Source organism: Dasypus novemcinctus, chromosome 20, assembly GCF_030445035.2.
Source record: "Dasypus novemcinctus isolate mDasNov1 chromosome 20, mDasNov1.1.hap2, whole genome shotgun sequence".
NCBI lineage: Eukaryota > Metazoa > Chordata > Mammalia > Cingulata > Dasypodidae > Dasypus > Dasypus novemcinctus.
The window spans coordinates 43,376,752-43,393,807 of NC_080692.1; the positions used below are offsets into that span (position 1 = coordinate 43,376,752).

General features: G+C 40.0%; 1 protein-coding gene across 7 annotated transcripts in view; it reads right to left on the minus strand.

Moving 5' to 3' along the window:
- ABCC9 (ATP binding cassette subfamily C member 9) overlaps positions 1-17,056 on the minus strand; it is a 131,194-nt gene that overhangs the window by 7,035 nt on the left and 107,103 nt on the right. For all 7 annotated transcript variants that reach the window (XM_058282878.1, XM_058282882.1, XM_058282879.2 and 4 more), the window contains 7 exons: positions 8,830-8,931; positions 8,119-8,239; positions 6,861-6,991; positions 6,105-6,183; positions 2,981-3,089; positions 1,911-2,014; positions 571-704 (listed from right to left, as the gene is read on the minus strand). In XM_058282878.1, the coding sequence (XP_058138861.1) occupies positions 571-704; positions 1,911-2,014; positions 2,981-3,089; positions 6,105-6,183; positions 6,861-6,991; positions 8,119-8,239; positions 8,830-8,931 (780 nt within the window). The remainder of the gene's footprint in view (positions 1-570; positions 705-1,910; positions 2,015-2,980; positions 3,090-6,104; positions 6,184-6,860; positions 6,992-8,118; positions 8,240-8,829; positions 8,932-17,056) is intronic.

A 17,056-nucleotide genomic window follows, 5' to 3' on the forward strand; every position in this document is an offset into this window, starting at 1 on the left:
ATGTGAACTTTTCCTCACTCACTCACAACCTTATAGACAGATCTTTCTTGGACATATTTGACATTTTATAATAATTTCTTTCATAAGTAAAGTTTCTGGTTTATTACCCATGGACATTCTGAGATGGCCATTATTAATTCTAGCTATTACTAATTCTAGTGAAACCTTCATCAACCAACTGCTTTATAAAACAGCAATTGGTTTAGTTATCAATCAGTTCTATTAAGTAGTGATTTGTATCCTTCATTTTAGAACTTCCATGGATTAATACTTGAACTCCAGGACAGTACTCTCATCAGGTATACTCTGGAATTTTACTATTTTGAGTACTTAAAATAATTGTTAATTTGTTGTATTTTTACTCGTAACAGGAAGTACTTTACAGCAGGTGTTTGATCTCTTTTACTGTGAGTCTTAATGTGGTATCACAGGTTGATGGAGAAAACAAGTGAGAAAACACTCAAAACAACAAACAGTACCTAGGAAGCAGAACCCAATTAGGAAAAAAAAACAATGTTCATTCAAGTTTCTCCAACCTGGCAATTGTAAAAGCTTCGTTACTGCCCTCACCGTGGCCATGTCGATGGACGCTGTTGCTTCATCCATGATGAGAATGCTGCTCTTGCGAACAAAGGCCCTGGCGAGGCAAAACAGCTGTCTCTGTCCAACGCTAAAATTCTCCCCACCTTCAGTGACAATGGCATCTAAATCGGAACAGTAGCATGAATTTCACTGAAGAAATGCTGCGAACATTTTCCTCGGGCACAGTGAAAAACACCTTGTCATGTCCTGTAACACAGGCTGGACATGATTGGGTGCTGATGTAAAGATTTCATTTTGGAAAGGTCAAGAAGAGTTTTACTTTGGGAAAATGAAGATGAACTAGCACCTTCGTATTTTCGACAACAGAAGGTGAATTACTTCCTTATATTAGGATACAAAATTTTGCTAAATATTTAGAAGACTGGAAGACCATGGCGATTATTTAATATGACTTTCTGGGGTCCAGAGAGATCACATAGCTAATTCGTGGTACAGCGTGATAAGAAACAGAATTTTCTCAACTCCAATTCCAGTTCTCTTTCTAGTACACTATCTCACTAGAATATAAGCTCCAATGATGTGTTTGTTTTTGTTCATCAACATATCCTGAGCATTTATTATGTTATCCAACACAGCAGTCGAATAAAACATTATTGCATGGATAAATAAATGCTATAGCCTTTCCTTTCTTTTTCCAGCTACACTTCATAACCTATACGATTGTGAGTTTAAGATAAATTCTTTCTCCAGAATGGTTCTTTCTCTGTCACCATTTGTCAGAAATTGTATTACTTTTGGGCCTGAATTTATGCCAGCAATTGTTTGAATACATGTTTAATGCCTTACACAGGTGGCCAAAACTTTTATTACAGCAGGAAGTAGAAAACATCTTCAACAAGCTGAAAATTATATTACATAAATGAAAGAAATACCCTCCTCCTGGAGAAGAAAGTGGCCACCATGATGGAGAGCTGCCTGCTCCCGAATGGTTCCAAGCACTCTTGGAACAGAACAGCCTTTCAGCCTTGTGCTTCTCCACTTCCTGTGTGAGCGAGCATGTAGGCCACGCAAGCAGGACTGACTCTGAGGAAATATTATGATTAAACTGCCCACCAAGGTTGAGCAGACTGAAGGAAGATGTGTACTAACTGGAATATTCTCAAGTGCTCACAAAGGACAGAATTCCTTATTGGGTTCATCCTGCTCCTGATGCAATAGGATTAGCTTTTCAAACACCTTCACACTCTCTAGGAGGTTATTTTAAGTAGAAGGGGGTTTAACAACAGAATTACATGATTCTAGCATAAAATATAGAGATAGGTAGAGTTAATTGCCTGTATAAAAAATAACTTATTTAGATGACTTACCTAGACCTCCTGGTAGAGATTTGACCATATTCTTCAGCTGAGCGATTTCTAGAGCTTCCCAGAGTCTGTCATCTGTGCATTTACACTCTGGATCCAAATTGAATCTGTAGGAGAAAACATTTCTTAGTCAAAAATAAAGTAAAAATAGAGGAACTTTTATGTGTGTCTGTGTTTCCTGTTTTTCTTTCCCTAGAATGTAAGTTCAAAGAGAACTAAGACTGTTTGGGTTACTGCCGTGTCCCCAGTGGTCAGAACAGTGCTCGGGACAGAGTAGGCAGTCAGTCAGGCTTGATGAATGAATGAATGAGTGCATGGCCTTAATAACCTTAGCATCAACACGGATCTCTAAAGAAAAAAGTGCTTATCGATGATACTGTTGGTAAGTTTATATACATGAAATGATACGATCACATTCAATACTGACCCACTTCATATTATGGTTAGGGAACCTAGATAATGTCTAGGAAAATATCTGTGCAGAACTGGTGCTAAACACACAAATCTATATGCTAACATATTGCTGCTTTAGAAGAGCTGCACAGCACCCATCACAATAGAAGTCACTATGGCGTTGCTGAAGAACGTGACACACCTAAAACTTTCAAGTGAAGTTATTTGGCAGCTGAAACTCGAGCAATCTTACATGCATTTTCACTTGGAGATAAGGAATAATTAGTAAAAGGAGGTGGAAAATACTTCTTTGTAATCAAGCAGATGTCAGATGGGAGCAAGAGAAAACAAAGGTTGGAAGGAATGACAAGCCTGTCCTGGAGGATACTGGAATGAGGCAAACTTCAGTTGAAATGGCAGTTCTACCACTTAGGAGGTGTATGAACTTGGACAAGATGCAACTTCTCTGAATTTCAATATCTTCCTCTGTAATATGGGACTATTAATATGTATCCGAAAGCAATTCTGGGAAGAATCAAAATCATCAGACAGAATATTTCATCTTACCATTTTGATTATATCATTTTACACCTATTCGGAAAATATTTCTCTGAGTAAAACCCTCTTATGAGTCAAAGGGTAAAACTTGCACATAGGTTTGGGCTGATAATATCACCTACCTAATAGAACCGCTGAATAGTATTGGATCCTGCAGAATAATTGAAAGTCTAGAACGAAGTGTGTGCAGTGGCAGTTTAGAAATGTCTATTCCATCAATGACAATCTTTCCTGTTAAAGAGAAACAAAAATTATAAGCCTGTAGTAAAATCGCAAATAAAATAATATCTATTTACAAATTGGAGGTACGTAGTTCAGGCTTGAATTCAGAAGAGAACAATTTCCATTTAAGTATCAAAAACACGCTTACATGTCTCTAAGAAGAACATGCATTTTGGTGATGTTTGTCTCATGTATTTTCTGCTAAAGGAATTTTCAGTTTTTATTCAATTTATGCAGGTTATATAAACCAAAGTATTCTTTCCCCTTCTGAAGAAGAATGGGTCTTCTTCCTTTGGATATTCCTTTATCTTCCTGTCTTGTTTTGTTTTGTTTTTTCCTTTATAGAACTTGTCATATCTGATATTCCGTACACTCTTTTTTACAAAGATTTATTTATTTATTTCTCCCCATCCCCTCATTGTTTGTACTTCCTGTGTCTGTTCATCTTCCTTATTGCTTTACGAGGCACCGGGAACTGAACCTGGGACCTCTGATGTGGGAGCAAGGTGCCTAATTGCTTGAGCCACCACTGCTCCATGCTTTGTTGTGTCTCATTATGATTTTTCTTCTTGTATCTCTTGTTGCATCACTTGCCATGCCTGCCTGTCCCATCAGCTCGCTGTCTTGCCTGTCTTCTTTAGGAGGCACTGGGAACCTCTGCTCTCTATTGTGTCTCTCTATATGTTTATCCTTTTGTGTCTCTTGTTGCATCATCTTTCTGTGTCAGCTTGCCACACCTCACGTCACACCAGCTCACTGTCTTCTTTACGAGGCACAGGGAACCAAACCACAGACCACCCATGTGGTAGGCAGGGGCTGAATCACTTGAGCCACATCTGCTTCCCTCCATATACTTTTTTATAATTATTATTTTTTTATTTTTAAAGAAGCTTTTGATTACATAAATGTTACATAAATAAGGGATTCCTATATGCCCCACTCCCCCTGACGCACACTTTCTCATATCAACAACATCCCTCATTTGCTACAATTTTTAAAAAAGGATTTATTTATTTATTTACCCTCCCCCCCTGCCCTGGTTGTCTGTTCTCTATGTCTATTTGCTACGTGTTCTTTGTCCACTTCTGTTGTTGCCAGTGGCACGGGAATCTGTGTTTCTTTTTGTTGTGTCATCTTGTTGTGTCAGCTCTCCATGTGTGCAGCACCATTCCTGGGCAGGCTGTACTTTCTTTTGCGCTGGGCGGCTCTCCTTACGGGGTGCACTGCTTGCGCGTGGGGCTCCCCTATGCGGGGGACACCCCTGCGGGGCACATCACTCCTTGTGTGCATCAGCACTGTGCGTGGGCCAGCTCCACATGGGTCAAGGAGGCCCAGGGTTTGAACCGTGGACCTCCCATGTGGTAGACGGATGCCCTAACCACTGGGCCAAGTCCGCTTCCCCATTTGCTACAATTGATGAGCATATACTGAAGCATTGCTACTAACCATGGATTACAGTTTACCTGTATAATTTTGTAGGTTATTACAAAATATACAATGGCCTTTATCCATCACTGCAATGTCATACAGAACAACTCCAATGTCCTGAAAATGCTACATATACTTTTTCTTATCTTTTTTATTGTCTCTCCCCAGCTAGCATATAAGCTCCTTGAAGACAGAGATTTTTCTCTCTCTAGTCACTGCTGTATTGCTTGAAGAGTATAATGCATTAAAAATAGGAATGTAAATTATACTTATGCAACCTTCATGTTCATTCCTAAACTTGAGAGATTCACTGTATCATATTACTTTTGTGCAAAGACAACATTGCCCTGTGAGTTGAGTGTACCAGGCTCAGAATGGCAACTGTAGTCTCTTTACTAGCTGGATGTAGATTCAAGAGCAGCAGTGATGATTAGTTTAAACTGTCTTTTAGGAGTAAGGCATTATCTGTAGAAATTTTAATAGCTGAAAGCTATTAAAAAGAAAACATTGACATGCTCAATGGGATCTGAAAACATGTACTTGGACTCATGAGGATCAAACTAATCTAATTTGATCAGTTATAAAAACAGGTATTTAATGGAAATTGTCAATTAACTTTGGATCATGTAATTGCCTTATAATACAAATCCCACTGAAAATCATTAAAATATCTGAATACTACAATTAGCCACAGAAGAACAATCCTTTAACCCAGTGGCAGATGCTTTCTGTGGTCCAAATCTAAATCCCAAAGGGGCTTTGTTGTTCATAAACTGATCTCCTTGTCTCTCAGAGCTGTTGGGTGGATTAAATTAAATGATATAAACTTTCAAGTACAATAAAAACACAAAGGACTATAAGAGTCACCATAATTATTACAGGTAATAATGGTGAGCCATTCCTTGAGCTGGTGGTCAAGTACTTGGCTGGATCCCCGTTTATTCCAGGTAGCTGTGTGCTGGCCTCTTTATAGACCATTGATAGACTAAATAATGTGACTATTTTTCCTAGAGCAGAGATTCGATTATTTCCATGCTCTTATGTGTAATATTATTAATTTTTCAGGTACATACATATTTTTGCATGCTGTTAACATGTGCTTGGCACTTCACACCAAAGATTGTTCCTCGTAAAATGTTCAATGTCATTAAGCCATGTTATTAAGATATTAAGAGTCATGTACCAAAACTAAACATGCAGAATACCCATCCTCTTCTAGTATTTCCATTGCTGGGAAGAGATAGATATTTCGTATGAGGGAAGTAAGGCACTCCACAAATTCCTACATCTTCCTTCCTCTTGAATTCTTGTCTTCCTTCCCATCTACTGCTATTCAAAGTGGGTGGCCTTGTTTCCATTTTACCTGTTTATTACGATTCTTTAGTAACAATCTCTAGAGGTGAGTTTAGGGCTCAAAATTCCCCCAATTCTATATTCTTTCTTTATTCCTGGGTTGTTTATTTCAGATATCTTCCTCAAACCATGACTGATAGGATACGAAGTCTTTAAAAATAGTTGCTTTTTCACTTCTGCAAAATCAGGTATATTGGTGGTAGTGTATTTGTTTAAGGGAAGAAATTTTAGTTAGAAACTTACCATCGAATATATCCACCATTCTGAAGAAAGCCAGGGATAAAGAGGACTTCCCACTGCCAGTGCGACCACATATGCCCACCTGGAAGAGCAACTGTCACTCAGAGAGGAGAGACTCAGATGAAGGACAGAAATGGGCAGAATTGTTAAACAAAATACCAGATGGGACCACGATTCTATTTAAGCAGTTACACTCAAATAATCACTTAGACATAGGCTTTCTTCTCAGATACTGCTTAAATATTATTGTTATTATTCCATTCTAACCCTTCAGATTTCCATGCTGTTGGGTTGTTTTACTTTTGTGACTCAATTTTTGCATTTAGGATATTGCCGGTCTAATAAATAAACTACTTCATTTTTTTTTTTCACCTTAGCAGTGAATTTTATAACAAAAAGCAGGAAGAATCCATTTTTCCCCCCTGCACATTCATTCTTTTTACAACAACGGAAATAAATCATATTAGGAACAGAGCTGGTACTGATGCAATCATTCCCAGAGACATGTATGCCATGAGCCCAAAATTAAGATCTTTATGGGAGACTAAGGAAAGCAAGAAGACCTGCAGAGCATGTATTTCACTCTGATCCTGTCTTTTCCTTTTCTTTTTTATGTAGATAACTTGACCTGTAAAGCCTAGGGAATATTCTAGGAGTCCAGGGAGATAGAATACACTTGGCTGGAATGTATGAAGGGCTTAGGTGGTACCAGCGAGACTTTGTGTATGAAATAAATCAAATGCCAGTTGAATTCCATACCTTTTGTCCTGGTTTGATGTAAGCCTTGACATGCTTCAGAACAGGTTTCAAATTATTTTCATATCTGACACACAGATCATGAATCTTGATCTCTCCTTCCTGTGGCCAATGTTCTGGAACTTGAGAAGGATCTGAGGGGTGGGGTGGTGATACGTAGATGGATGGATGGGTGGATGGACAGAAAGAAAATCATGCATGCTTATATACATATACATATGCTTATTTATTTAAATCTTTTTCTAAATTTGAACTCAGATTTTTAAAAATGTAAACCATTTAGTGAGAGCCTCTTGATCCCAAACTAGTATCTTTCTGCTTTATTTAGCATTAACTAGCATCAGGTCTCCTCCATGTACCTTTGCTGACTTCCATTCAAAGTGAACATAGTCTGTTTGTTCACTGACTCTCTTGTTCAGTTTGTCATCAATATCTGAGTGCCTAAAAGGTGAGGTACAGGGCTGTGATGCCGGGAACACGCCTCAAGGTGCACACTCTCCCGGGGGAAACATACAAGTGAATCAGCATCTGTGGGGCTGTGTGGGAGTCACAGGATGGAGGTAAACCCAGGTGCTCTGGGAGCAGGTAGTGGTAACCTGAGAGCTCTAGGAGGATTTCAGGAGCAGATAGGGCCTCAGATGAATCATAAAGGCTGAGGGATGGGGGAGCTTGTTTCAAACATATATACAGAGAGAGGAATAGAGATGAAAACATAGGATGTTTACGCACCTAGAGTAAAAGTGGGATGAGTGGGTGATAAGAGATGAGATTAGGTCAGGGGCAAGGGTCTCCTGGCCTTAGCTAAGGAATTGGTCTTTGAAGGCTAGACAGCTGTTGAAGGATTTAAGGAAAGGAATGCATTTTAAGCATGAGATTTGCATTTAAGAAAGATTAGTCTGATCTCAATACTGAATTTCAAGCCAGTTTCTTTCTGCAAAATTGGGAACTTCAGTCAGGGCTTTAAGATGCAAGTTTCTGGACTAGATATCTAAGTTAATAAGGTTCAGAGCAGTAATTAATTTAATAAAGCTCCAATAACTTCTTAATTGTCATTAAATATTATTAAATCCTATTCCTTTGGACTCTGAATCCAAGACTCCATAATCCTATCTTTTCAGGGAGATACAATTAAGCAAAGTCAAGATGAGTGGGGATTCTCTAGATAGTGAAGTGGAAAACAAAAGCAATGTGCTCCACATATAACAGCTATTTGTTTTAAAACAAATATATACACAAAACAAAATAATATTCTGAACAATACCCATGGTGCCTTCATAGTTCTCGGACTCCATAGTCAAGAAACTGTTCACTTTCTTCACTGCACCCATTTGGACCTCCAGATCAGCCAAGTTCCTCACAACCCAATTCAAATAATTGGTTATCTGTGTCAGGTGACAAGAAGATCAATGCATTTAAAATTCAGCATTTTCGTTGTAACCCCTGGCTAGTTTTGGATAAGATGACTTGGAGAGTAAGTGCACATCGTGTTGTACAATTCAAGAGTGCTCCTGGATATCAGAGACCAGAGGGGACATCCCGGGATAGAGTCAGCAAAGCTGCCTGCTTTTCTTCAAATGTCCTTAAGTGTCAGTTTTATGAACTGTCCTCTGATTTCCTTATCTACCGAGTATTTCTATTCACCTTTGTGCTTATTTTATTTACATTTCCATTCGTTTTAGTGAATTTAGTGTTCCCAGCTGGGTTGTGAGCAATTCAGGACAGGGAACCCAAACAGCCTTGGAGGTGCTCTGACCATGGGATTTGAGGAATTTTTAAAAATTGGTTCATAATAGCAGAACCAAATCCAAGATGGCGAATCATGCTGGGTTTGGGCCCAAATCTACTATTCGTGGAAGGATTATCTTGTTTTGAATTTCAAACTTCTCCCCCAACATCCAGGAATAAGAGCTGATAACTATGGAAAGTATCTCCAACACTACACAGAGAGTGAGAAATCCTCACCCATACCTACCGTCAGTGCATACAGAAGACCTAAGCCCACCAATCCAGAATTGGATGACCCACTAATGGAGGCAATAGATGCAGTGAGGACAATGCAAGCTCCCAGATAATCCTAAAAAGGAAGAAGAGAAAAAGGTAGAATATCATTCCCAAATTCTTAAACCCAAGGTCACAATCAACTTAGAGAAGAGGCCATGAAGAGAATGCATGCCATTCCATGTGGGTCCCATGAAGTTTCAGAGAAAAGCCACCTAAGATACTGAAGAATGACAACTCACAGTATTAGAAGTGGAACGGAAACTGATGCAGGGCTCTCATTATATACATGAAGACATGGGTTCAGAGAGGTTATTTAATTGCCAGAAATTAAACTGCAATTTGTGGCAACCAGGATCAGAAATAGGATTTCTTCCCGCCCCCTGCCCCCCCTACAGCACTGTGTGCCTACAATGTGGACCAGACAAATAATTATTTTTGGATATGATTTCCTAGCTAGGATTTCATGTGTACTTATGTCCAGGTTGTAATTAGCTCCGATGTGTGCTATGGCAAGATTTGCAGGGATCTGACACTGGTTACTTCGTAGAGATTTGGATCTGTAAGATGCGAAGCTGCTGAACTTATTGTTAACTATCTGGGTTCAGAGCCTGGGACATTAAATCTACAGGTTTCAGGTAAATATGAATGAGGGCTGTATTTGTCCATAAATTAGAAGTACAGGTATAACTTGAAGTATCTGAATTATCTAGGACTCAAGACAAACTCTTACAAAATTTAAAAAAACCCATCAAGACCAACCTTTGACTTAAATAAGAGGTAGGGGCCATCTGTCCATTTTCTAACTGAGAGATGAGGGACATTTGTTCATTTCCAAACACCTTTTTTTCCTTCCATTTCCCAGCATTCATGGGTTACTGCTTTACACCTTAATACTTTTCAGGTTGATGCGTGACATGTCCAAGAAGCAGGTAGAATTTTAGGCACTGGCACTTTCTGAAATTATCTCAAGTCTCACTCCCTTCTCTAGCTAGATACATCTCTGGGTCCCTCAAATAAAAAACCACTAAACAGATGAGACTTTAATGACATCAGTGGAGTGTTTAATAGGCTGAAGTAAAAGAATGAAGTTTCTCAAATTAGTGCATGTGAGTGTCTTCCTGCAGCTTTGGAAAATAGCTCCAAAGATGAAATGTTTAGTAGAACAATCAATGAACTCCCTTTGAGACAGAGATCTGGGTTCAAACGCAGTGCTGCCAATTACTAACTAGGGAGCTTGGGCAAATACTTTATCCCCACTGAGACATGGTTTCCTCTTTGGAAAACAGAAATGTTGAAGGAAATTCAAAGTTGAATATCAGTTAGATTTCTCCACTTCCATGTGTTAGGATGTATTTTCACATGTTGGAAGCAAGCTTAAAAATTTGTGCGCATCATAAAACATAAAAGGTTGAAAAGAGCACTAGAACAGAATTCCATATCAATTCCCATGATCTTTGCAGAGGAGGAAAAAAAAGGAATAATTTAGGGTTAATCCCTTGAGGCAATAAATTCCATGGAGGTAGTAAATACTTCCTTGATGGCTTCTTCTGATGTATCCATTTGTTAAGAACCTGCGCATCACATTTAGACAGTTCTTCTTCTTTGCCCTTTATTTGAAGCAACAACTACATGGATGGAAAACTTAGCCAGTTTGGGCTGCTCATTTGTGGTTGCTTAATGCGACCACACTCCCAAATACTTCTAAAATTTTTACAGCCGTATCAATTTTTTTTTCCCTTTCAGCCCTCTTGCATAAAGTTAAAACTTTGGTAGTTATTGTTATAAAAATTCCTATTATGTTTTCTAAAAAGACTCATACAGGGTTTCTGGGCTAAGTCCCAGAAAGTATGTTAGCACCAGAGGACACTTCCGGCACGGCCACTCCTGGCTTGATGTAAAGAACATGCCTCTTGGCCTTGGTGAAATTAATGAGGGCGATATCTACTTAAGGGTTTGAAGCTGGGCACTTCAATCAGTTTCTATTCTCTGATTCCCCCACAGCTAACCTCACTGGAGAGAAGAGCCTCATTCATTTCATTGATTCTTTTAAAACTATAAATTGAGTCATACAACTTCACTGATCACTTTCCGAATGCACGTATCATACATTCAGACTCTGGTGGTTGACAAGGCGTTGCCGTGATCTAGAGCCTGGATTCTAGACCCCACCTTCCCTGGCCTGATGTGAGATTCCTTTCTTGCTCCACCCACACTGGCCTCCTTCCTGCTCTTGCGAACACCCCAACTTTGTTCACACCATTGCTTTTGCCTGAAATTCTTGTCCCACAGCTCTCTGGACCCCGAAGCCTTCTCATCACCTGAAGGTCCACTCGTCCATCACCTCAGGAGATGTCCTTTTCTCTTGAGCCCTGCCCCAGGCTGCAGGTGTCCCTATTCTGTTAATCTTCTTTGTTTTCCTCAGGTCCTGACAGCTGTCTGGAGCGAGCATATCTTAATGTTTCCATGTTCATTATCTACCAACTCTCTCTAGACTCCAAGTCCCTTGAGGTCAGGGTTCTTGTTGGAGCTCTTACCACACTATCTCCAGCACCAGCAGCATGCCAAGTACATTGCAAAGGCTCAGTAATTCTTTACTGAATAATAGACTGGATGAATCCAGCCCTTCCCAAGACAGTGCCTGAGTTTTTCTGTGAGCCAAATAAGGCTCCCAAATCAGGTCTTCTCCTGACTTTGCTTTTAGGATTTCTAAAGAATCATTTCATTCTCTAGCAATCCTTTTTCCAGACTTCTATGAGGTAACAAGTAAAAACATTACACAGGGAAGCAGACTTGGCTCAATGGATAGAGCATCCGCCTACTACATGGGAGGTCCAGGGTTCAAACCCAGGGCCTCCTGACACGTGTGATGAGCTGGCCCATGCACAGTGTTGATACAGGCAAGGAATGCCGTACCACACAGGGGTGTCCCCTGTGTAGGGGAGCCCCACGTGCAAGGAGTGCACCCTGTAAGGAGAGCCACCCAGTGCGAAAGAAAGCGCAGCCTGCCCAAGAATGGCGCCACACACATGGAGAGCTGACACAAGATGATGCAACCAAAAGAAACACAGATTCCTGGTGCCACTGATAAGGATAGAAGTGGTCACAGAAGAACACAGCGAATGGACACAGAGAGCAGACAAGTGGGGGAGGGGGAGGTGGAGAAAGAAAGAAAGAGAAAGGGAGAAAGAAAGAAAGAAAGAAAGAAAGAAAGAAAGAAAGAAAGAAAGAAAGAAAGAAAGAAAGAAAGAAAGAAAGAAAGAAAGAAAGAAAGAAAGAAAGAAAGAAAGAAAGAAAGAAGTCTAAAAAAACAAAAACGAAAACATCACACAGGTGCATTTTTGATGAGGTGGGAAGTCTCACTGCACGTTTTATGATTTTTTTCAAGTTTTAGTTCTCTTTACAAAGAGTGAATCTGAACAGGACTAGAGAGGCCAAAACAACAAAATAATCATTGAGTCTAAATAAATGGAGGTTAGGCAGTAGGCCTAATAAACTGTTATAAGGGAACTGTATACTCATTTTCTCTCTTTCTCCTTCTCTGTCTCCCACTCACCCCCCTCTCTCTGTCTTTAGTTGAATTTAACTTACTACAGAAGTCTTTGTGTTTCATGTTGGGCTCTGGGATTCACCAGTTGTGTAGAACTAAGTCATAGATTCAACTAGATGATAATTTTCACCTTTTCCTATTGAATCAAACTACCCAAATCAATGGCAATTCTGGTAACATGTAGGCAACCTTACCCTGGCAATAGACCCATCAACAGACGTGAAAACAGATGAAGTGAGGGAAGGATGAAAGCTGACCAAGGAGTTGGTGTCAATGTATACTTTCCTGACCTATTTCATGTGGCTAATGTTTTCAAAACTACACGTTAATTTTTTAATATGATCATTAGACACCTAATAATTAATATTTAATCATCAACTCAATAATTAAAAATATGCCAAAATTCAATATAAAGATGAAATTATAGACATTATTTTCGACAACTCAACAATAAGGAATAGCTTTTTGAATTTCATTTATAGCAATTTTTATGCACATTTCCCTTTTAGGAGATGTATTAAATTTCAAAATGAAAAAGTACTATCTACTAATTTCAAATAGACATGAGAGCTGAAATGCCAACATGTCTGTACTTCAGTATCTATAAGAAAGCTATTTTATTTATCATAAAATGTTATTTTATCCTTTTTTAAAAAAATGCTATTCATGTTGTCTTTTAGTTATACTAACTAAATACTTTTCAACTTGCTTCTGGCTTATTACTTCTGCTCAAATTTTTTTTTCTGGAAATTTAAAATTTCTTGGAGGTATTTGATAAGAATTTCACCTTGATCTGCATGAGCGAGAAAGCTCCTTTTTGCACAATGTTTATCAGGAAATTTGATAGCAAAATCTCTAAATTTCAATGATTTCCCTTCAAATAGTACAGTAGTAGACAAGTATGAAATTGATAATATAAAAGCCATATGTTAGCCTTACAATTTCTACTTCCTTAACCATTAAACCAACAAATTTAATGAAATTACACTTGGTTCTATAGTTATACCTTCTTTCCTTTCCTCTGCAAATAAGTAAACAGCAAGATGACTTAAATATATTTAAAGAATCAACAGAGCAGATAATTTGAGTAACTCACACACAGGGCCATGAACAGCGCTTCAGCTGCTGCTAGACTTTACACACGTTACCCAATCAACTCCGTGGTAAAAGACTCCACCCAAAAGGACACAATACAACGTGAGATTTGATTTAGGAAACAGAGGCTCCTGCATACATGAATTACCTACTTTCATAAAGGGCCCAGACACAGGACTTTGAATCTGTATAAGGAAGAATTTTAACTTCCATTAACTTTGTGATTTCAACACTCTCCTACAGAAGAGGCCCATTTGGTTCCCAAGTCAAGCTACATATGACCTAGAAGAGAGGCCTCTTGTCAGATTTCTAGAGAGTCAATGATTCCATATATGGGATTCCAATGAAAAATGCAATTCTCTACAAATCAGACTTACAAAGAGTGAACAGGGAAGCGGATCTGGCCAAACAGATAGGGCATCCGCCTACCACATGGGAGGTCCAAGGTTCAAACCCAGGGCCTCCTGTCCCATGTGATGGGCTGGCCCACGTGCAGTGCTGACGTGTGCAAGGAGTGCCATGCCACGCAGGGGTGTCCCCCACGTAGGGGAGCCCCACACGCAAGGAGTGTATCCCGTAAGGAGAGCCGCCCAGCGCAAAAAAGTACAGCCTGCCCAGGAGTGGTGCTGCACACACAGAGAACTGACGCAAGATGACACCACAAAAAGGCACACAGATTCCCAGTGCCGCTGACAAGAATACAAGTGGACACAGAAGAACACACAGTGAATGGACACAGAGAGCAGACACCTGGGGGGGGGGAGGGAATGGGGGGAGGAGGGTGAGAAAGAAAGAAAGAAAAAATAAATCTTCAAAAAAGTAAAAAAAGAGTGAATGGCAGCCGAACCATGAAGGACCTCACATAGCCTCAGCGATACATATTTATGCCACCACTGAGTGTCTGGGAAAAAAATACTAGGGCTTCTCAAATTACGAGAACAGTGTACACCTGTATATTACAGAGTAATGGGTACAGTTGGGGTTGCCCACAAAACAGCTCTCCACCATTTCACCAGGTAGACTCGCTTAGGAGCACTCGTGGGAATATTTTCACTGTGGCCTGTTGACGCTAAAGACTTTTTTTTTGGCTTCTGCCATTTAGTTTCTTTTATCCTCTCGCCACACAGCAAGACAAAACCTTGGAAAGACAGCCTTTAGATAAAGTTACACAACTTTTGCAAGCGGGAACACCGATGCCAGAGAACTGGAATTGTTTAGCGTCGAGGGAGGAAGAGAAAACGCCGTGCTGAGAAAAAGAACGCAAGCAGCCTCGAAGGCTGGGCTCAGAGACACGCTGCTCGCGACCTCAGCCCACTCCACTTGGCACCCAGGAGAAAAACACTCCCTGCTGCTGCCAGAACAACCTGGGTGGTCACGGGCCAGCCAAATTATGTTATTCTTTTAGACTCTTGTCCTTTTTTGAGTTGTGCCTGTTATGACCTTTATTTTTTATGTTACTTTTTCCATCTCAAAATGACTATGAAAGGAATATGGTGGGCAAAGCTAAACCTTCCATAGGGAAAAGTGTTTACCCAGAGGAGGTGGGAACTCGTGATTGTCTTAACTCTTACTTAACATGAACAGGGAAAGAAGGGAGACATATATATATTTTTTTAATTAGGTAAAAATTGGGGTGGGGCTCTGAGATCTCTCCAAATCCAGCACGAGGTGTTTTTAGTCCCATTTCCCACTGCTGCTTCTCCTTGGGAGTCTGTCAACAGAAGTCAGTGGAATTACTTTGGAGAGCTAGAATTGGGAATGAAGAGAAAAGGGAGGGAAAAATAGCCATCGTAAGCTATGGCATCAAGTTTTCTCCTCTTTCTCTCCATCATGGTGCTGAGTCCAAGAATCAGAGTGGATGAGATCCCGAGGTCTGGTACAGGAAATCCTGCTTGCCTCTGATTTATGCCCAATGTACTGAACGTCCTTGTACCATTTTTTTTTTTTTGTTTCTATTCTGGGAACTCCAGGAATACTTGTAATAAGAAGATATTTATGTTAATTTACTTAGTACTATGGCAAAGAATAGGGGAAAGAGGTCATTGCGTTGAGTCTGTGAATAAGATCATTGCAGATTTGGAGGACCAGATAGAAGTTTTCATTACTTGTACAACGACAGCCCAAAGTTTAAGTCTCTTGGATGAACTCCTATCAACTCTAGTACTAATGACAGGCTCCTATAGAACGGTCAGAAGAGCCATGTGTAGGGAAACCACAACAGAGTTCAACTCTCTCACCCTGGGGAGAATAAATTCCAAAGTACGGTCCACTGGCAAAGCACCAAACTCCTGAGCTGTCTGCCCTGACTATAGTGCCTGGATGTTTCCAGAGCCCTCAGGAGCCCCACTATTTGGGGTAGTATCTACTTTGGCAGTCAATGAGATCCTGCTGAGATGTGCATAAGCATAACTGCTGGAATGACCATCTGACTCACTTTGAAGTCTCTTAGCCATATAAACTCATTTGTCTTTACCTTTCCCCCCTTTTGGTCAAGGTCTTTTTCCAATTGCACGGCTAGTTGGTGCTTGGTAGTAATCCCTTGTTGCCAGGGAGGTCCATCCCTGGGAGTCATGTCCAGTTCATTGGACTCACCCAGTACAACTAACAAGGAGATGATGATGGGCAACAACCAAGGAACCAAGAGAGTCGACAACTGCAAGAGTGTCCCATCCATCTGCCCTATGGGATCGAAGCCCCTTCTCAGGTAGAGGCTGAGAGGGCATCATCATCCCAGAATCCTCAGGATAGGGGAATGAACTATGGACTAGAGTAGACTTATTGGTACTCTACTATAGACTTATTGTGATTCTAGCAATGGAAGAACTTATAGCATTGCTGTGGAGGCAGTGGCCCCTGTGAGTTCTGAGGTCAGGGAGAGGGAAAACAGGTGTAATTCGGGTACATTTTCAGGACTTGAGAATTGTCCTGAATGACATTGCAACAACTGATGCAGGACATTATGTATCTTGCCATAACCTACAGAATTTTGTGGGAGAGAGTGTAAACTACAATGTAAACTATAATCCTGTGTTCCTCAACTGTAATGAATGTACCACACTAATGAAGGGTGTTGTTAATGTGGGAGAATGTGGGAGGTGTAGGGAGTGGGGCATATGGGAATCCCCTCTGTTTTTTCTGTATCATTTATGTAATGTAAGTATCTTATATATATATATATATAAAAGAGAGCTACAAATAAGTTAAGAACTATTACTGTGCTGGGTGGTAATAAAGCTGCAGCAGCAGTGGAAAGGCAAAAGAGCTGCAGACTGGAGACTGGCAAGCACAGAGCTCCAGCTAACTGAGGGACAAGACAGGAAACTGCTAATTCTAGGTACTGTTTTATGATAATCCACAATTAATATTAAAAGAGGCTTAAAATGCTCTGGAATGGGAGGCATTCTTATTTTAAGGAATCCCAAATTTCTTTGAAAAATGGCAGGTACTAAGATGCACTGTAGCAAAACTAGAGAAAAATAAAAGATTGGCTGAATCGCTTTCCTCTTATTCTACTGAGTTGTTTGATTTGGCCTTGAATTAGTACAACTATGTATGT